Genomic DNA, 23283 nt, shown 5'->3' on the forward strand with positions numbered 1-23283 from the left:
GTTTAACGGCGCTTTAACAGTATTCCAGTTATATCACGGCGTGTCAGCTTAACGTGGGAGGAAAGCCCGAAGTGATGCAGGTCTCAGACGTTTACCACTTCGGTGAAACCCACGAGCACGGACATGGTGCTGACAAACCTAGAAACATAAAGTTCTGTGATGTCATGTACAAGTGGATGTTGACAGGAAATATTCTTTATGGCCTGAAGACAGGAAATGGAATAAAAAAATATAATGAACTACGTATGCTTAGATTGAGTATTTATATATTTGAGAGCTATTAATATTGCCTTTGATTCTGCTGTATAAATCGCACTGTCATTTGGTAATCTCGATCCAATGACAGTGGCGCTAGCAACTGCCTCACCATCCTTGGATCCATCTGTGAAGATAGAGTTGTGTGTATGATAGTTCTTTCTTAACTGATTATATTCTTGCTGATACATTATTATTATTTCATTGTTGTCTGATTCCTTTAGTTAAGTTAACGAGAGATCCACCTGTGGCTTTACCATTTGGCACGGAGGAGACGACAGAATTTGGGTGGGAGATATGCTTTTGAGTTTACATTTGGCGGAAGAAAGATCAGGTTTGATTCTTAATCCAAGGGGTGAATAAGGGACTGTTTCTTATGATAAAGATCCTCATACAGAGGAGTGAATAGAATCATATTGAACATTCTTGCAAGGTTCACAGCTCCCGTTTGGTGTTGCTTTGTTCCGTGATAGTCACGAGTTCATGGATTCAAAGGTCCTTTTGACAGGTGTAGTAGTATGTGTTATTCGGCCGCCTGTCTTTCCACATAAATACACTGCCAATTTCGCTTGATTTGTGGACCACTATGTAATCCTGATCATCTTTAGCATTTAGCGGGTAGCCTTGGCGCCAGGCAAAGTAGGTCATAGGTCGGCCGTCATGGTATACCCATTTCCCTTCTTCTGCCACATCTGAACCATCGATGAAGAAGTTCTTTTTTCTGTTTTCTGAAATTTGTAAAAAGGCACTTTAATATTATTTTTATCCATTGAAAAGTGAGAAGCAATTGATATTGATCAATGAATTTAAGTGTAGCTGGTAAATTCGTAGACTGCAATGAGGAGGATTTGAATGGCATTTTATTGACTACAATTTATGTTACAGTTTAGTGAGGATGGTTTGGTACCTATGCCGTTGCTGTCTACCTAAATGCAGCAATGATTCTCAGTATAGCACGCCAGAAACCTATGATTATGGGTTCGAATCCCGGTTCGCTCCGATTTTAACTCTAGGTTTGTCAGCACCATATCCTTGCTCGTGGGTTTCACCGAAGTGGGAAACGTCTGAGACCTGCATCATTTCAGGCTTTCCTACCACATTAAGCTGACATGCCGCGATATAACTTGAATACTGTTTAAAGCGGCGTTAAACCCAACTCACTCACTCACTCGTCAGGATGGTTTGGTGACACACCCCCCCCCCCCCCCACCGTGCTATTGTTCGAATTTCATTCATACTCTAAAACTATTGTGAGTGTAGTTCGGCCTTGAATATAATCTGTTTCGACAGATAATCTGCTAAAACAGATTTCAGGGAACGTAAAAGGTAAAATCACTTTGTACAAAACTCCGTGATGACACCAAAAGGTTAAACATGGCCGGTTCTTCAGGTAATACTCACACAATTGTATAAAAACAGTATTTGTTTGTTACAAAACACCGAATAGCAATACTCCTGCCATGAATCCTTTGCTTTGATATTGTACTTTTCAGGTTACAAGGAAATTATTAAATTATTCTTTATACGGCAAACACTTTGACGTGTTCAATTCCTGATAAACCCCAAGGAACGTCATCCTATTGTTCTCCAGTCTGGTTTAAATCTCAAAAACAGAAATGTTGTAATATCCCTGGGATTTTACATAATGTACCAGGGATTTAATAAAAACAACTTCCGTTTACATTGTAACATTAGAATGTTTCTGGTCGGAAACATATTATCTATTCCATCCCCAGCCGCGTCATACCAAAAGACGTTAAAAGATGGTACTTGTTGTTACGCTGTCTGGCGCTCGGCAATACTGGGCTAAAACAAGGACTGGTCGGCTCGGAGTCAGTATACTGTGTCTGGTTGGGGTATTCATGTTAAACTGTGGCATGGTATCTCAGTGAGCTAGCACTATAAAACGGCATCAGTCCGGACTAGTACAAGCAGCCACACAAAAACACACACGTACATGCACGTCTCTATATAAGTGCAATAATCTTGGACGCGACGTTAAACCCCATTTCACTTCACCTCACCTATTTTCTATTTGAACAAATAAATGAAATGTAAAATGAAATGACAATTGTTTTCCTTCTATTCCCCGAGGTTCGAACATGCAACCTTTGTATCTGTAGCCTAGTAGAGTACCATTAGGCAACAGACGCGCTGATAAATCACAATGCTTCTAAAAATGTCTTTTTCAAGAACCCGTACGCCAGCAAGAGCTATTTGACGCCCATTTCCTGAGGTTCATGAAAAGTATTTGGGAACATAAAAACCTTGTAAATGTTGTTTTAAGTCCCTTTTGTGGGTTAATAAGTTAGATCAAATACTTATTTTACAGGTTCTTAGTATAGGAGAAAACACGTCCGAGGGTTGTTATGATATTTTAAACCCACATCCCGAGGGATTTTCTGAGGGAAAGGGTTTTAAATATCATATTAACCCGAGGGGAAGTGTTTTATCTGACTTATAAACCGATTTTGAACCTTAAAACAACATTTATCAACATTTTTATATTTCGAACACACTTTCCATGAACCTTAGGAAACGGGCGTAAAATATCTGATGCTGGTGTACGGATCTTGAAAAAGGTACTCTAAAAAGCAGCGCGGCTTATCAAGACCTCTGTAACCTTGTTGTACACTCACTGGGCTACAGATATGAAGGTTGTGAGTTCGATCCTCGGGAATATGAAGAAACCATTTGTCATTTGATTTTACTTTTCATTACATGTTACAATCTGAACGGAAGTTATATTAATAAAATACCCAGGACATTATATGAAATCCCAGGGACATTACAACGTCCCTGTTTATGAGATTTATATTAACCCTACTGGAGAACAATAGGATGACGTCACCGGGGGTTTTATAATGAGATATAAAACCTTCCCTCTGGTTTATCACTTAGCTTCGGATTTTATATTTCGTAAAAACCCTTTGACGTGTTTTACCCTACACATATAAAATGCGAGGGAGAAATTATATTATATATGTAAAATAGAACAAATATGATGGCCAGGATAATAAGGTTTTGTGATGTTGCGACGTGAGAGGAGTGTAATTCAGTCACTCGAGTACTTGTGGCAGAATGAATATAATGTTGAATGTGATTGATGGGTGGATATGAAGGCATGTATACGAACCTGATGACGAGTTGGTCTGCTTGATGATGTGTTTCTGCTTGTCCGCACTGTCAATAAGAACAAAGTGTTCCCCTCTGCACGCACAGTCAGCAAGCGCCTTCTTATGGAGGGTACTGTCAGTATGAAGCTGGTAGCAGAAGTTGAGGAGGCGGTTGTGGACGTAGCCAGATGGACATGCACCTGAAATAGACAAGGACAGTTATACATCGCTATGTCCTGAAATGAACCACCGTACAGATATATCGACACAGTGTTATCTTTCGTGATGTCGTCACAAAGTTCTAAGAAGATTTTTGGCTATAAAATCTGATTTGTTTAAGAACTAAAGAATAACCAACGAACAACAAGTGTCACGAGTGAATTAACAGTGTTAATCCATTACAGCAGTCATTCACGAGGGAGAGATGATCTGTAATTACGAGTTTCCAAGGTGTTTAGTTGAACGTGACCAAGGTATTTAGTTGAACATGGCCGAAGTGTTTAGTTGGAACATGGCCAAGGTGTTTCGTTGGAACATGGCCGAGGTGTTTAGTTGGAACGTGACCGAGGTGTTAAGTTGGAACATGGCCGAGGTGTTTAGTTGGAATGTGACTGAGGTGTTAAGTTGGAACGTGGCCAAGGTGTTTAGTTGGAACGTGACCGAGGTGTTTAGTTGGAACGTGGCCAAGGTGTTTAGTTGAACATGGCCTAGGTGTTTAGTTGGAACATGGCCGAGGTGTTTCATTGGAACATGGCCAAGGTGTTTAGTTGGAATGTGACCGAGGTGTTTATGTGGAACATGGCCGAGGTGTTTATTTGGAACATGGCCGAGGTGTTTAGTTGGAACGTGACCGAGGTGTTTAGTTGGAATGAGCCAAGATGTTTATTTGGAACAAGACGTAGGTGTTTCGTTGAACATGACCGAGGTGTTTATTTGGAACATGGCCAAGGTGTTTAGTTGGAACGTTGCCGAGATGTTTAGTTGGAACATGGCCGAGGTGTTTATTTGGAACCTGGCCGAGGTGTTTAGTTAGAACGTGACCGAGGTGTGTAGTTGAAACGAGCCGAGGTGTTTATTTGGAACAAGACGTAGGTGTCTCGTTGAACATGACCGAGGTGTTTATTTAAAACAAGACGTAGGTGTTTCGTTGAACATGGCCGAGGAGTTTAGTTGGAAAGTGACCGACTTGATTAGTTGAAACAATTTCGAGGTGTTCAGTTGAAATTTTACGAGAAAGATTATCTCTACATCTTTCTTTTATATTGATTCAAAGTGGTGGAATAAGCGCTGTTATTTTGTCATACAGATCCTCATGAGAAGGGTGAAAATCACATTCATGTGCAGGATAAGTTGGATTGGAATAAAGTTTTGTAACCTATTGCAATGCTAATTTTAAGCGGCAGTTTTCAGGGACGGTTCGTCAGCCTCCACGTACCGACTATTGATGGGAGAAGTTCTGAAGACACCAAGGCATAGCCCCAGACTGTGATGATGAATGGTATCCAGTAATTTTAAATTACCTGTTAGAGGCTCCACCATAGACGATGGAGCCATAATCTATCTTAGAGCGAATCAGCGATCGGTACAGGTGGAGTAGAGTTTTCGTATCCCCATCCCACTTTGAGTTGGCAACAACTTTCAGCAAGTCCAGGGCCTTCAGGCATCTATTTTATTTGTCTGTCAAGAATTATACCAAAGACATTTGCCTCGTTGACAACATTTATAGGGTCCCCTTATTGTGTGTACTTGCACTTCCCCATAGAGTGTTATGCCCATTTTAACCGCCTATGATGATGCAGGGATTTGGGAGCTGACCATATAGCTTCTGAATATCAGACTGTTGAAGAGCAGATGAAGGTGAAATGTACAAAGAGCACAAAGTAAATGTTATGTGCAAAGTTAATCCTTCTGCACAGGCTTGGAGGGCTGTGGATCACTCCCTGCTTCACCAAAATCCAAGATCCTCCATTAGCTCTATTTCCCGGTGGAGAAAATGAATGATTAGACGTGTACTAACGCAAATCAAAGTTGTCGGTCTACTTGTCTCCTGAATGAGTAGGTGTAACTCATTACAATTTGTCCTAAGACCTCTGCAATTCCACTGAAATAGATTAGGTATGTTACTCATTAATGAGGATTCACATGGGATCGACTCCTGTCTTTCTTTTTGGGAGAGTGGCCACGTGTACGATCATTCATGAGTGAATCGTGTATCCATATCCTCGAGCGACCCATACTTGTTGTAAAGCTGTACCGGATCTTTGATGGCCTTTTTAAATGTTCATTTTTGGACTTTTAACAGTATTTGATGCTACAGTTTTGGGAGCTGGTTCAGGTGTTTTTGATGAAGATGCTTCTTGCGTTGATATTGGAGCACTGACTTTGTTTGTTTTGGGTTGGATTGTTTTGATGTCAGAAACAGGCTTTGGTTTGTCTACTACTGTCCATGACAAATCTGTTTGACAGTGAACTGATGTTGTTTGATCTGCTGTAACAGTTTTAACTACAGAGGCATAAGAATGCCCTGTAGTGTTAGCGGATGTGACTGCTTTTGCTTGTTTCCTGGCATCGAGGTAGCTGATGTTTTGTTCATATTTCAGTTTTTGTACTATGGATTGAAATTTATATTCAAAGCAGTCAGTTAAAGATGACATATGATCACCTTGACAGTTTGAGCATGTCAATGGCTTCGTACAGGTATTACCATCATAATCATACTCAACACACCTGTCATCTTCAACTGACGGCCTTGAATATAAGTTTCAATCCATCGTACAAAAACTGAAATATGAACAAAACATCAGCTACCTCGATGCCAGGAAACAAGCAAAAGCAGTCACATCCGCTAACACTACAGGGCATTCTTATGCCTCTGTAGTTAAAACTGTTACAGCAGATCAAACAACATCAGTTCACTGTCAAACAGATTTGTCATGAACAGTAGGCGACAAACCAAAGCCAGTTTCTGACATCGAAAAAATCCAACCCAAAACAAACAAAGTCAGTGCTCCAATATCAACGCAAGAAGCATCTAAATCAAAATCACCTGAACCAGCTCCCAAAACTGTAGCATCAAATACTGTTAAAAGTCCAAAAAGGAATATTAAAAAAGGCAGTAAAAAAAGACCATTCAAACTGACAGAGTCTCATAGGCACTCAAAGATCCGGTACAGCTTTACAACAAGTATGGGTCGCTCGAGGATATGGATATGGAAGTATCCCCTCACTCACTCAGTAGTCGTACACGTGGCCACTCTCCCAAAAAGAACGACAGGAGTCGACCCCTTGTTACTCCACCTTAATGAATAACATATCTAATCTAATTCAGTCGAATTGCAGAAGTCTTAGGACACATTTTAATGAGTTACACCTACTAATACAAGACTATACGCCGTCAGCAATCTGTCTCCTTGAGACAAGCAGACCGATAACTTTGATTTGCGTCAGTACACGTCTTATCATTCATTTACTCAACCGGGAAATAAAGCTACTGGAGGATCTACGATTTTGATGAAGCAGGGAGTTATCCACAGCCCTGTTTCCCTTCATACTTATCTTCAAACCTGTGACATACGATTAACTTTGCACATAACATTTACTTTGTGCTCTTTGTACATTTCACCTTCATCTGCTCTTAAACAGTCTGATATTCAGAAGCTATACGATCAGCTCCCAAATCCCTGCATCATCATAGGCGATTTAAATGGGCATAACACTCAAGTGCAAGTACAGACAATAACGGGAAAGTCATTGAAAATTTTGTTTCTGATTATAACTTGACGATTCAAGCACCTATTTACATCCTGCCACTGGAACTTATTCTGCACTTGATCTGTCTCACAGATTCAGATATTTACGATGAATTTGAATGGTCCGTACATGATGACCTTTCTGGAAGTGATTATTTCCCTACTGTTCTACTGTCCCTATATATTTTTAGCCAGTTGTGTTTGCAAAACTATGGAACGAATGGTGAATAATAGATTAGTTTGGTATATGGAAACCAAATAACCTTCTCACAAATATTCAGTGTCGTTTCCGAAAAAATAGAAGTACTATTGATCATTTAGAATTCTTTGTTAAAAATGCCACAGTAAACAAAAATGTATTATCAATTTTCTTTGATCTTGTGAAAGCATACGATACTACCTGGAAGCATGTCATTTAAAAGGATTTACAATGACTCTCAGGTCGTTTACTTCATTTTATATCTCAGTTTTTAACAGACAGGCAATTTCATTTCCGAGTGGGTACAACCCTGTCTGACCATTAAAATCAGGCTCAGGGCGTCCCGCAAGGCAGTATTTTGTCTGTCACTTTATTTAGTATTAAAATAAATAGTCTATCCAAGGTTTTAAATGATTCAGTAGATGGATCACTTTTTGTGGATGATTTTAATCTATCTTTTCGTGGTAAAATTATGCATACAATAGAGAGGCAGTTAAAAATCTGTCAACATAAAATTCACAAGTGGTCTCTCTAAAAAAGGTTTAAATCTTCTAAATCTAAAACTAACTGTATACATTTCTGCATAAAATATAAGCCCCATAAAGACCCGGAATTATTTTTGAATGGCAAAGGTTGTCAAAGTTGTAAAGCAGGCCAAATTCTTGGGACTCATCTTTGATAGACATTTAATTTTCTAATCACGTATTAAATCACTTAAAGGTGAATGTCTGGAGGGCCTCGATTCGTTGAAAGTGGTATCTAATTCAAAGTGGGGAGGAGATCAGACAACCCTCTTGCACTTATACAGGTCACTTATCCGTTCTAAACTTGATTACGTCTCCATCGTCTATGATGGAACATGTAAAAGTACTTTACAAAAACTAGATACTATTCATCACCAAGGCCTGAGGCTTCGCCTTGGAGCCTTTCACACTCCTCCTTTTCCAAGTCTGTCTGTTGAAGCGAATGAGCCTTCTCTTAAACAATGCCATCTGAATTTATCTTTACAATACATCACTAAATTATATTCTAATCAGTCAGACCCAGCTTTTAATTGCGTATTTAATCCTCTTTACGAAGATATTTACAATAAGAAAACATCTCCTGTGTCCACAATTTGATAAAAGAATTAAATAAGTCGTTTCCGCTGCTAAGAGTAACTTTCAGGATATAGCTCCCATACAACTGTTTTAATTGCCTCCTTGGCAAATGGTAAGGCCAAATGTAGACCTCACATTAACTAGACTTAAGAAATCTGATACAGATCCACTAACTTATAAACAAGACTACGATCAATCACGAAACACTTATGAAACTTATAAGTCTATATTTATAGATGGATCCAAGGATGGTGGTGCAGTTGCTAGTGTGACTGTCATGGGATCTAGAACAGTATCTTCACGACGACCAGATAATAGTTCAATATTCAAGCAGAAGCAAGCGCAATTTTAACAACACTCAAATATATTAAGAAACAAACCAAATTTAAACAATTCATTATTTTTTCAGATTCACTTTCGTGCCTTCAGGCTATTAAACATATGTCATGTAACATCCATTTTTAATTGAAATTCTTGGGTTATTTAATGATCTTGCTACTGGCCAATATGACATCGCCTTTTGTTGGTTACCCAGTAATGTTGGTATCATTGGTAACACAATGGCCGACGCTGCTGCAAACGCAGCACTCAGCAAACCTGTGACACCACCTCTGATCCCATACACTGACTATAAACTCGTGATTAGATCATACATTCGTGATCTAGTGCAAAAGAAGTGAGATATCCAAATAGGTATAAATAAGTTACATGAAATTAAACCAATTATCGGATATACCTTTTTGGGCTGTCAGCCCAGATTTACAGAGGTCATTATGCGACGATGTCGTATTGGCCACAGCAGATATACCCATGAATATTTATTGGGAGGATCCTCCGTTTCGCATTCTTGTGATGAAAGAATCACGGTCAGGTATGTTCTGCTTCACTGTATTGATTTTTCCATCGCAAGGGATAAATGTTATAGTGTAAAAACAGTCAAGGACATTTTTTGTCATGTTCATTCTCATTAAAATTGTGCTTTTTAAAGAAATAGAAATAATTCAGAAATTTTGATTTACATAATGTGTTTTTTTATATCCCGGTAGTGCTAAATAATAACTTAGATTGTTAGTGGCTGTGCCCTCGAGGGGGGTGAAGTAGCGTAAAATTATTGTCCCCCCTAAGAGGATATGTACGTTCCACATCATTTGAAGTATTTTTATAAATGCCAGACTTTTAAACATAGTATTTTCGTCATTTTTATCTTAGGCCTAATTGGTAAACTATCGCCAGTGACCGCAGGGTGATATAAATCCTACTTGGGTCTATGCAGGAAGCAAAGGTACTATAAGTCCCCATAGTATGGTGATCACCCTTCAGTGACAGATAATCTCTAGCCCATTTTTATATTGTGTTGTTTACTAACACTTACTGCTTTTTAATATTCTCAACTAGTTTTCAATCGAATCTGTGATATTCTAGTTACTGTACTGTCCATCGAAGACAGCACTTTATTTAGTCTAAATATATGTATCATTAATCTATAACTTCTCGTCATGGCTGAAATACTGCAGATGTTAAATATTAACTCACTCACTCACTCACCTGTTGTTAAGCTGTAGTACTCGGTGCCTGTCTCTTCTTCTCCGTCCCCAGGTGACATGAACAGCACGTCATGGAACTGACACCTTCGGTATTGCCGTCTATGAAATACGGACACACAAGCCTCGTTCTGGAGACACAGAAGTACACACCATTTACCAGTGTGAATATTTGAAACTTCAAATATAACGCTTGTTGACATGAGCACGTTATCAAAATCGTTCCATTTATATCCAAGTCCAATCTTTAACAACGCAGTGACATAGCTCACTAAAAAACTGAAAATTAGTTTCCGAAACATTGCTTCCGTCTTAGCTGGTCGCTCGACAAGGTGTGAGGTGTGAGGTGCTGAATAATATTGAGTTACTGTTCTGGTAATAACGAAATGTCAACATTGTTGATCTGTTGCCATGGGTCCGTCTTCAGTGAAGTCACATGACAATCATGACTATAAATTATCGGATTCGGTCAGTTAGTTTGGTATCCCTGCATTTGTAAATAAACGAGTGCAGGTATCGTGTAAGCAATATACTGAAACTGAATCACGGTTGCGATACATTTTGCAGGTATATTATGTTGGCGCACCGTAATGGTAATGACGAAAATTCAACATGTGACTGCATCAATTGTTGATCTGTTGCGATGGGTCCGTCCTCAGTGAAGTCAGTATTATTAATGATCGGATTCTGTCGCAGATTTCTTGGTATCCCTGCATATGTAAATAAAGGAGTGCAGGTGTTTCAACAATATATTAAAACTGCATCGCGGCTGCGATACATTTAGCAGGTATTGCATCCCTGCCGTATTTGTGCTTAAGTAACTGCCATGCACGCTTCTGAAACATCATAGAATTAAGTCAAAGATATTTATTGCATGTAAGGCACGAATGTCACACAGACACTATGATCGCGGCATTTGAGCAGATTGACCATTGAAGCACAACAGACGAATCCATTTCATGCACAGGTGGGTATTTACCGCATATTCTCACATTCCTTACGTCGATTACCTGTACCTTTTCTGCCAATACCGATTGTCATATCTCTCCCGCTTTTGGATGCAATCTTTCGGTAATCGCCTTTGTCTGTGTTGCCCACCTTCATCTGAGGGGTTAATCACTGGATTGTCTGGTCCAGACTCGATTATTTACAGACCGCCGTCATATACCTGGAATATTGCTGAGGGGGCGTTAAACAACAAACCAACCAACCAACTGAGGGGAACAACTCACTAGACACCCCCTATCAAATATAACGTCGTCCAAAATACGACGTCATCAAGTTACAAATGTTCGAATCTCCAGAAGTAAAACACACTTCGTTCTTTATTGTTCTTTGCGATTTATCACGTAGCTATCTCATTTACAATGTTATGGTAGACACGTATGTCGGAATCGCATAATCGACTCTGCATTTAGCATTTATGATTATGGAATGGGTTTTGGCGATTGCATTTACTGTGAAGCTTCCAAAAGCAAACAATAATATTGGATGCACTAAATTATCAAACCCTTTGACTCGTGGATCTGTTAGGACCTCTTTTGTTGACAGTATGCATGTCCAAGCTGTCAAAACTTCCCTCACATGACGCCACATTAGTTTATCTCTGCAACATATCATTGCATTCTAATCAGTCAAACCACTCATATTCAGTCCTCTCTTCAAGGATCAGTTTCACAGTAAACGCCAGCCGTTTCCACCACTTGATGTGAGTATCACAGCACAAAACCAATGCAGCTTATATTGATATTAATATTACATCATTGTACTGACTACTGTCGTCTTCTTAGAAGCCAAAAGTTGATCAGTCCGATACAAGTGAGTGAGTTAACGCCGCTTTTAACAGTATTACAGAAAAATCGCGGCGTTTCAGCTTTGGCATATGGCTACTATATCGATGGTTCAGATGCGGCAAATGAAGGGCAGTGGATATTCCATGATGGCCGACCTATGGCCTACATTGCCTGAAATCCAGGATTTCCGGCGAATTCATCGGTTAGGGACAATTACCTCATCGCCAGCAAAATTAATTTAGCCCTGAACATCTATATATGTGGGAAAACAGGCGGCCAGGAACACAAATATGAGATTACTGGCAGCCAGGTATTATTTCCTTCTTCAAAAGAATATTTATCAAACAGAACACTCCGCTCACCCCCAAAATTGACAAAATGGCAAAAATCACAAAAGCCTAGTAGTAGCTGTGAACTTTTTTATATATGTTCAGTTTTGAATAATTTCTGTTAATAATTCATATATTTGTCTTCAAGAACATTGGATAACAATGAAGCCCTGTTGCATGACGCCTACAATGCTGCCGGGTTGTATAGAGTCTGTAGGGGAATATGCTTGCTTGAAATATGGATTTCTTGTTGATGTATAAGAAGTACCCAGTTTTAAAAAGTGGCTGAAAACTGATCATATCAGATTTTATTTGTGTAACCATTTTCACATCCATGCTATTATTGGCATTTTATTTTGAATGACCAAAACACCTGCACAAACTTGGAATATAACATCGCTAATTGTGCTCTAAGAAATGCTTCTTCTCAAAATGATGTGGGAACGCCTGCAACTGTTAGATAATGTTTGTTTGTTTGTTTGTTTGTTTGTTTGTTGTTTAACGCCACACCCAGCAATATTCCAGCTATATGACGGCGGTCTGTAAATAATCGAGTCTGGATCAGACAATCCAGTGATTGACATCATGAGCAACGATCCGTGCAATTGGGATACGATGACATGCATCAACCAAATCAGCAAGCCTGTCGTGACCACCCGATCCCGTTAGGCGCCTCTTACGACAAGCACAGTCGCCTTTTACGGCAAGCATGGGTTGCTGAAGACCTATTCTAACCCGTATCTTCACGAGTCCACTATCAGATAATGGCTAACACCGGCACACACCCGGTAAACATGACAAGAGGCTTAAAAAATTAAAAATGGGATTTAAAAAACAAGAAAACCATATAAAATATTGTCCTCAGGTCTTACAATAACTTGTTCGCCGGATGTCTTCATTCGTAAATATTTGAAATAGTCGGCCCTTACATGTGAAGGATGTAGAATCAGGTGTTATACGCTTGTGCACCGATCACGCACCAACCAACCAACCAACCGGCACTACTTGTTCTGGGTCCGACTCCGAATCCCACGAGATTTATTCTGTAATGGGGCGGTGGTTAAGGCGTTCGCTTGTCAAACCGAAGACCCGGGTTCGATCCCCCACATGGGTACACTGTGTGAAGTTCATTTCTTGCTAAAAACGGCGTCAAACCTACTCACTCACTCACTCACTATTCTGTTATGAGTGAGTGAGTTACAATTTAACGTCGCATCGGCATTATTTCAGCCATATAGACGAAACCAAGTTGATATTTTCGCAAGTGAGTCATCAATGCAAATTTATATTTCAAAACCTATTCTGTAATAAATAAAAATATGTTTATGTACTCAGTATCATGTTGTAATTGTTTACTCTCAACTGTTGTATTTTTCTTTGAAGATATGATGTATGTATACAGGGGTTTAATTGATGTCAAAATAAAGATGGAATAGGCTTTCTAAGATAATTTGTGTCTCAAATTTAAAATTCCAATTCAGCCTTCTGAGCCAACACCATTTATGAAACATGTTAGTGTTTTCTTTTAATTTCTTTGTATAGAGGTTGAAAGACAAAGAAATACGCATTGAGGTGTGTCTTTCTTTCTTTTCTTTTACTCCTTAAACCAACATGAATCGATCCTGTGAACCGCGAAGAAGGCTGTGTAGTATACACACTCTGAAGATTAATCAATCTGTGAAGCAAACATGTCCATCAAAATCATTAAAATTCATCTTCATTTGTAAATAACATTTCTATCACATTTGAAATACCATAAGTCGACCCTGTTGTACCCTGTGAAGTGTTTTGTAGCATACAAACTAAATAGATTAATCAATTTGTGAAGCAAACATTAAGTTATTGTCAACATAATCTACTTAACTTGGAGTGTTTATATATATGTGTATCAATATGCAACTATATTGAACATAACATAAGAAAGAGAATACATGGATGTCAACTTCTTTATTATGAATGCATTCATTGGCCTGATGAAGGAGTAAGCATATATTCCGAAACGTTGTGTCCCTCACAATAAAGACGTTGACATCCATATATTCTCTTCCTTATGTGTATCACTTCTAAATGCCTTTGAAAGACCTGAATGAACATACCCATTGCGACAATTTCCAACATGTGACACATGCATGTATTATGAATATATGCGTATGCTCCTTCAAAGTGGGTGGTCCGACTGGTTTTGACGCGAGATGTGCAGTGCACCAAGCGCACCAGTACATACATATGTGAACTGTTTACACTGCAAACACAAAACCGTAGGGATTTTTCCCTGTATGGCCATTGGACGGAAACATGTCGGAATTTCCATTAAAATTGGTCAAATGGCGAGCGTTCAGAAAGTATCCGGAAAAGCGTCGAGTTTATCAAGCGATGCCTTGTACAAATGTTGACGGCCAATAACTTGGCGACAGTTTCCCTTCGCACGTGATGTTCGAGGCTTTCTTTAGGAAGCAGTAGGTGTCGAATTTCTGTCTGCCTTGCTTTCGGATCTGTCCTGCTAAGTGCAGCAATATTTGCTGAAAAGTAGGATTTTAAGATATTTAACCTTTCAGTGGAATTCAGACACGCGATAAGAAGTCAAATTTAACCATGTTACCAAGTTTATTGAGGTCACATCCCCCTCCGCATCTTAAGTGCGAAGTAACAACTGTTTGACACTGTGATATTGATCGTGATATTATCCATTGTCTGTTTGTCAATATGCATTGTGGAACATGGGAGTATCTCTGAATATAGTGAGGTTCAAGATTGTACTCTGATCCGTTAATTGTCCGACGCAAGTTAAGGATTATAAGACATGAAGGCTACAATAATACAGCAAAACAAACGCTATACTAAAAACACAAAGTATCGCATTCGGTGCATTATTTGTATAACAACACGAGCAAACTGAGGAACACTTACTTACTTACCAACATGTTGTCAACATAAACAAAGTTATTTTCAGCACTCAGCACCACCATTGATACAAAGAAGTGATTAATTTTGGGGGAATCCATGGGTCATCTGGGTTCGAACTGGTTCAAAGCAAAGCAAACTAAGCTTGTGTTGCGAGGCCATCGTATGAATCGGGTTGGTGGCCTGCCAACGTTCCCTGACGACGTGGATCATTGTTGATAGTACGTACCATTGTAGCCCAGACTCGATTACTTACAGACCGCGATCATAAAGCTGGAATATTGCTGAGTGCGGTGTGAAACAGAACAAACGGTTTTTTTAACTGGAGGGCTGTGGCCATTTTAAATAGGGACCATATACATTTGTCATCAAACCAACTCACTCACTCAAATATTTTTCAAATATTAGGGGCGGTCGGGTAGCCTAGTGGTTAAAGCGTTCGCTCGTCACGCTGAAGACCCGGGTTCGATTCCCGACATGGGTACAATGTGTGAAGCCCATTTCTGGTGTCCCCCGCCGTGATATTGCTGGAATATTGCTAAAAGCGGCGTAAAACTATACTCACTCACTCACTCAATGTTTCAAATATTCAGCAGAAAACATATATACATACAAGCTGCTTGGTGCGATATCAATCTTGTACAAACAAGGTCAAGTAGTCGAATAAGGAGGATAAAAGACCACTCACTGATTTGGTCCTTGTTCGCTTGAGAGAGTCAGCTGCGATAACGAGCGGCATCGCAGCGGCAGCTCAGGCCAAAGGGCCAAACTTGTTCTTGGGCTGTTCGTCCTGAATGTTTCTCCGTGAACACAACAAACAGCTCACAAGTGTATGATGGCAAATACACATCCTCTCCTAGGATGGCAGTAACATGATATCAACCACTGGTTTGTCTGACTCGAATAACAGATAAGATTCACTTATTAATGTCAGTACTTAATAATATCCTAATCAGAGCAGGGGAAAAAGAGAGAGAATACAAAAGGGATAAATAAATAACTGGAGAAGGTTTCAACATCTATTCTTAATAAGTCCTGGTTCTTGATATAACATGTTTAGTTAGTTGTTGTGTTTGGTATAGCGGTAAAGCAGCCTGTTTTCACCCCATTAGCAAAACTGAAATTAAGAGATTTGAAGCTTCATTAACACTCGGGGACTGGTGTGTGTGCAAATGTGTGTGCGTGTGTGTGTGTTTGTGAGTAGGTGGGATTGATGGGTATAATATGTCAGAACATTCATCTTGAACGGGGTGGTCATTGGAAGTTGGAAAGCATTTTGTGATTCTCTTTTTAACGTGATTTCCAGGAACATTGGGCATTTTCGTCACCAGGAATATTCACGGGGGTGGGGATTGGGGGAGGGGGATGGGAGCAATCAAACCGTAATGATTGATTAAACCACAGCCTTTAATATGTATTATTCTAAAAAGAATAAATGTGTTAATAATCGCCAACACCTGACGGGATGATGTAAATCCTGCTGGGGTCCATGCAGGTAACAAAAGTACTGTAAGTCCCCATGGTCCCTAGTATTGTGATCTACCTTCAGTGGCTGGCGATGTTATTGTTATGTATAGTGTTATTCTCTTATATGATTCCAAACTAGGTTTTTATATAAGTTTAATTGTATTTACATGTATTATATTTAACCCTTGATAGTCAAGATATGCCTAAAATATTAATGATGTGACTTACATTTTAACTCACTCACTCACTCAGGTGTGAATCTTTATATATCCTGTAAGATTGCATGTATGAGAAAGATTTGTACGAGTTATTAAGGTTTCTCGGTATAATATACTCTTCAAAACAGAAACGTAAAGCCAGATTTTTGTGAGGTAGGAAAATAAATACATACGAGTACACGATATTGAGCCATAATGTTGCCTGTTTTTATATTGTATTGTTATTTATCGTAATATCCATTTTATGATTCCATACTAGTTTTAAATATTTTTCTGTAATAAGTCTAGTTATTTTACTGTCCATCGTTGGCAGGTTATTGTATATGTTTCAAAGTGATTATAAAGTTTAACCTTTCATAGTCACGATATGGCTGAAATATTGCCAATGTGAAATCTAACTCACTAATCAAACCGGACAGCATTGGTCTTTGACTGGTTGTCGGTGTAACACGCTCACTCACTCACTCACTTACTTGTAGGAGGAACTGAATGTTCATTTCATTTGTTTTTGATGGACAGATAACTGCATTTTTTATGTGAGCTTGAGCTACCTTGGAGCGAACTGGAAATAAAAATTGTTAATATAATCATACTTATTGTTACTGATTTAACTAGTTAAATTCAGTTGCAGTTTACAGACGTGTTGAAGTTTAAGATATACACAAAATCAAGTCAGGTCCGGTTCAAGAGTAACGGTTTGTCCCCGAAAACATAGTATTTTGATACAAACAAACAACTACATATTAATTGAAAAAAAGCCCCAGTAGGATTGATTCAGACCTTGGGAAAATCTATACCTGGTTCATTGAGAACTATAGCAATTATGACAATATTCTTGGTTTACAAATTTAGGTGAGGTGAGGTGAAATGGGGTTTAACGTCGCGTTCAAGATTATTGCACTTATAGCGACGTACATGCACGTGTGTGTGTGGCTGCTTGTACTTATCCGGACTGGTGCCGATTTATAATATTGATATACTATCCCACTAAGATATCATGCCTCAGACACAATATACTGACTCCGAGCCGACCAGTCCTTGGTCCTTTAATGCCGATCACCACACAAGGTAACAACAAGTACCATCTTTTAACGCCTTTTGGTTTGACGTGGCCGGTGATCGAACCCCGTACCGTCCGCACTCCAGGCGGATGCCCTACCGCTTGACCACGGAGGCAGTCAAAGAACTTAGCATTATATGGAGATTACATGTTAATTTAGAACGAAAGAGACAAAAATCATAGTTTTTCGGATGGTGTACACTAAGAAGGTCTGAAAAATGGATGTATGGAAATAATCATGTACAAATATATAAGCATTATAAATACGTCTTCGGTTGCTATTATCAAATATGTTGGTCTAAAGGAAATAATATTCGTCTCATAAAGCTAATAATGTTGAAGAATATTACACCATCTTTTCTATTTATAGTATTTGATACATAGATTAAACCAATATCACTGTATTCATGTACGTGTGAAATATAAGGACACTTTAAATTGACCAACCGAGCGGTTTCATATACAGTTTTGTAAGTATGCGGCGATAGGTGTTGGTCATCATGTTTCAAATGTGGCTGGGGGCGGTCGGGTAGCCTAGTGGTTATAGATAGGTATATGTATGAAATGAGTCAAACTCAAATGGCAGAGACATTACTGTACTGGTAAAAAACTTTGTACAAAGATTAAGAGATTGCAATCAACAACATTGGTATTCAAAAGTTTGTTCACTGTGTCTTTAACAAGAATATAAATATATTCTAGCAGTTGAGTATTGTTTTGTGTACACATTCACGGTTCGTGAATGCAGGCGACGTTTACGTTTATTAAGAATTTGGGAACTGCCACTCATGATAAATGTTGGAAGACGAGTTGGTGTTGCTCGTTGTAAATTTTGTATTCTAGAAATAAATGAAGATGGGTAGCACTCAATATTGGTTAGCCAAAATATCACTGATCAAGATTACCTAAATAGAATTGGAATAACCCTTACGTGAGTAAATTCAATATGTTATCTTGTAATAAGAAGAATGTTTTAATGAACTGCACAACGTTTGTGAGACCACAACGTTTGTGAGAGAAGTTCTTGGATTAAGAAATGTCTATATATGTAAAATTAACGTATCAATATGTCACTGTAAAATTAAATGCTGAACTTATGTGAGGTGAAATGGGGTTGTACTACTCCGCACTAATGCCGATTATATAGTGCTAACCCACTGAGATACCATGCCGCAGCTTAACAACAATACTCAACTCAGACACAGTATACGAAATCCGAGCCGATCAGTCCTTGTTTTAGCCTGTAAAAGTCTGGTACACTACCAAATCACTATATAGCATACAATTAACATTAGCGTCCCTACATGGATCGGTTGGGTATCCATAGAATAGACACCTACCGTTCGGAATGTGGCAAGTAATCTGTTTCCAAAAACAACAAATTGTCGACTACATAATAACATATCTCAGATCACTTTACAAACTGCTAGATAAGTGTCCTGTACAAATGAGAAAGTGAAATCTCGAGTCAATGTGCTCAGGTCACATGACATTTAGAGGGCGGCAAAACATTTACAAATCAACAAACATAGTTTCCCCACTTGCAAGCATTATCAGACACCAATACATGTTTTCTGGCAATAGTCCTTTCCAATAAGTTCTTATCTCCCCTTTCGTGTATTACCGTTTATCAAGGCAACTTCCGGAGATGTTTTACGTTCAAAACGGCGTCGAGAGAAGAGCATATAAACGGGGAAGCACAATACATAAATTTGAATTTTGACAAGTCAAATGTGCGTGAACTCAAGACCTGCTTATGGAATCGTGGAGAATACGTTTCAAGGAAGATGTCGGATTTGGTTTTGCGCGCCAAAGGTGTAAGTGATATTGGCAAACGATCTACTGAAGATGCATATACAACCGACGTGGTCAATGTGAGACAAGGAAAACATCCATTTTATTACACACTATAGTCAGAATATACAGTCTAGAGGCATCTTAAATCAAGAGATATTCAATGCTTCATGCTCCTCAAAATGAAAGTCTTATTTTGACCAACATCTTATTGCATTTGAAAAATAAAAGCTAAAATGTATAAATTATAAAACGTCATGGCCAAAGACTAATCAGTCTCCCCGATGCATTTGAAAAAGATTCCATCGGGTGTAAAAGGCGAAAATAGCCACCCACACAATTTGCGTAAAATTAAGTGTTTGTTTTGTTGCCTGGCATCAGACAGTGGGACTCCGGCCATCTGACGTCGGCCTGTAAAACAAACAATAACTAAAGCAGACAATGTAAACAAATCAAATTGAACTATTTGCCCATACTCTTTACAATTGGACTTTTCTTTCACATTGTTAACGTGTGCTCAAGTACGTGAGTATTTTGAAACGTCGTTGTAAGTTAGTTTTTGTTCTTTCTTCATATACTCATAGAGAGTTGGTATTAATCAATCCGGTCAATGTAACCAAAGTTGTATCGATATCAAAATGTGCATTTGGAAAACTTTAAAAACGTTACCATGGATCGTTGTCAGTATACACACTGTTATGTGATCCTCATTAAGAACTGGATATTCCAAAATTATTTACAATACACAAATACATGAGAAATAAAGAACTAATCCCTCACGAACTATCAAGCAGTATGAGGTCCCACACAACGTGTAGTTTTGCAGCAAAAACAGGAGCGTCATCATGTATGCCACACGTGGTACACTAATGGGCTCTATCATGGAAGTTCGTGGTTACGAACGATCCAACTGCCGAACAAATACACCTGAAGTCAGGCATTGAAATGCTCTAACTGTCATGGTTATCATATGTCATCTTCAACTGACTGCAATGGTTTGTTTGTTGTTTAACGCCGCACTCAGCAATATTCCACCAATATGAAGGCGGTCTGTAAATAATCGCGTCTGGACCAGACAATCCAGTGATGGATATCATGAGCATCGATCCACGCAGTTGGGATCAATGACATGCATCAACCAAGTCAGCGAGTGTGACAACCCGATCCCGGTAGTCGCCTTTTACGGCAAGCATGGGTTGCTGAAGACCTATTCTTGCCGGGTCACTGACTGCAGTAAATATGAGTTATGAGCTACACCGATGCCAGAAAAACAACGGTTAAAAGAGCATCAGGTCCTGTCAGACAGATCTGCCATAGACAGTAGGGGGAACGTTAAAGAAAGTTTCTGATATCGAAACTTATCAACCTAAAACAAAGTTATGCTCCATTATCCACCCAAGAAGCATCAACACCACCAGTAACAACCCCAAAAGCTACAGCAATAAATAATGTGAAACTTCCCTATAAGAAAATTCCAATTAACCGGGTGTAAAAGGCACTCAAAGATCCCGTGCAACTCTACAACAAGTATGGATCGCTCGAGGATATGAATACAGAAGTATCCCCTCACATGAACACTAGTGGTCGTTCAAGTGGCCACTCTCCCAAAACAAAAGACAAAAAACGACCCCCTGTTACACCACTTCAAGGTGTAAACAAGCATGAAATACTCATATCCCCGCCAATATAACATATCCGGTTGTGTGCAATGCATTAGCTCCTGGGAACTATGTTCACTGGACCTTTTCGTAAATTGCGGCACTAAAAAAAAGTTAATACTGGTGTTGTTTTGCCATCTGCAGTTTATGATAGAATATGTAACTGTATTTGTAATAAGTAAGGATGAGACATTTGGACGAACAACTTCTTTATAACAATTAGGAGCAATCGTTTCGGTGTAGGTTCTAACACCGTTGTCAAGCAAGTGAAGTATAGAGTATGGTTGACAAGAATATATACAGGATATGAGGCAGTGAGTAGGTTATAGATCAGTTACACTGTTGTATTTGTAATGAGTTGTGTTATTGCTTAAACCATAATGAGAGAAGTAAGGGAGTTCTTACTTTACTTACAAATCATTGAGAGCAAGGGTCGCTATGAGGTGTACTGAGAAGCACAGCACCAATCATCTGAGAGATCCTGAAGTTTCTGCATGAAGTTAGTCAATGAATGCAAGTGTCCTTGACACTTTTGGAGGAACATACACACAAGCAATGCAGAACTTGCCAACAAGAAGGGAACATAATGTATTCAATACTGCGAGATGACATTATGTGCCAAGTTTGGTGAAGAAATGTGGTATGCTTCTCAACATCTGCTCCGGAAACGAGGACTACCGCCATTTTCAGTCTAAGTCAAAGTCGTTGCCATGGAAACTCGAAAAATATGCTATTTATAAATGAAAAACTATCAAAAGACACCAGTTCACCACTAGACCTATCTATGTGACTAGTTTGATGAAGAAAAATGGTACGGTTTTCAAGATTTGCTCCGAAAACGAGGACTGCCGCCATTTCCAGTCTAAGTCAAAGTCGTTGCCATGAAAACTCGAAAAATATTTTGTTTTAAAAATCCCAAACTATCAAAAGGCACCAGCTCACCACTAGACATATCTATGTGCCTACGGACGGCATCCATTCCTGTACCCCCCTTCCACTTCGTGGAGGGGGGTAATAAAAAGGCAAAGGTTTAAAATCTTCTGTACACCATAAGAAAAAAAGACGGTGAAAAATTAAAAACTGATAAATCACACGTTCAAATAAACTTTGCGAAACTGTTGCCCAAAATTCTTCATCATCAAATTATGTCCCAGAGTTTCAGAGATATCAGTAACAAAAGGAAATGAAAAAATACTCTTGATTCTAATAATGGTGAAGATTGCAATGAAGTATTTTCATTGCATAAGCTACATACTGCTCTTGAACTTCTCATGATACTGCAGCAGGGAATGGTAACATCCACTATCAGTTATTGAAGCATTTGCCTGAATCACGTTTTGAGACACTTTCAGATATTTTTGACCAAATATGGACTTCAGGGAATTTTCCTCTTTCGTGTCATAATGCCATTGTAGTCCCCTTACCAAAACCTGGCCAGGATCATACATATCCCTCAAATTACCGGAACCGTGAAGAGCCGGTGCAGAATAGCACTTCAGCAACCCATGCTTGCCGTAAAAGACGACTATGCTTGTCGTAAGAGGGGACCTTACGGGATCGGGTGGCGAGACTCGCTGACTTGGTTGATGCATGTCATCGATCCCAAATGCGTGAATCAATGTTCATGTTGTCAATCACTGGATTGTCTGGTCCAGACTCGATTATTTACAGACCGCCGTCATATAGGTGGAATATTGCTGAGTGCGGCGTTTAACAACAAACAAACAAACAAACCTTCAATAAAAGTTTTCTTCAAGAGTGATAAATATGGTTTTCTGTGGAAGTCCGCTCTAGCACAGTTCTTTTCAAATAATTCAAGGAGTACATCTTACAGTATGAATATCATACGGACTTCGACTGATGAGTGGATATGAAGGCATATATACAAACCTGTTGACGAGGCAATCTGTTTCCCAACGTGGTTCTGCTTGTCCGCACTGTGTTAACACAGTGTTCTCCACTTGACGCACAGTCAACAAGACTAGTATTGTACAAGATCTTGGAAAGACAGGAAAACGAGTGATGAATATGTATAGAAAATGAACGAGGGGACAGATACGTACAACCATGCATAGATGATAACCAATGATCAACGATCATCTC

General features: G+C 39.1%; 1 protein-coding gene across 1 annotated transcript; it reads right to left on the minus strand.

Annotated features, from left to right (window-relative positions):
- Positions 1-744: 744 nt before the first annotated feature.
- LOC139445890 (perlucin-like) lies at positions 745-10262 on the minus strand. The gene is made up of 3 exons (XM_071227131.1): positions 9965-10262; positions 3392-3571; positions 745-983 (listed from the first exon to the last, which is right to left on the minus strand). The coding sequence occupies exons 1-3, from the start codon at positions 10260-10262 to the stop codon at positions 745-747; spliced, it is 717 nt and encodes a 238-aa protein (XP_071083232.1).
- Positions 10263-23283: the final 13021 nt, after the last annotated feature.

Source organism: Haliotis cracherodii, unplaced genomic scaffold (genome assembly GCF_022045235.1).
Source record: "Haliotis cracherodii isolate W230 unplaced genomic scaffold, xgHalCrac1.p SCAF_6, whole genome shotgun sequence".
Taxonomy (NCBI): Eukaryota; Metazoa; Mollusca; class Gastropoda; order Lepetellida; family Haliotidae; genus Haliotis; species Haliotis cracherodii.

Coding starts and splice junctions, on each gene's coding strand:
- LOC139445890 (XM_071227131.1), bottom strand. CDS start 10,262: ATGTTTCGGAAACTAATTTTCAGTTTTTTAGTGAGCTATGTCACTGCG. Junction 3,572..9,964: donor GTACTACAGCTTAACAACAG/GTGAGTGAGTGA, acceptor TGTCTATTTCAG/GTGCATGTCCATCTGGCTAC. Junction 984..3,391: donor GCAGACCAACTCGTCATCAG/GTTCGTATACAT, acceptor TACAAATTTCAG/AAAACAGAAAAAAGAACTTC.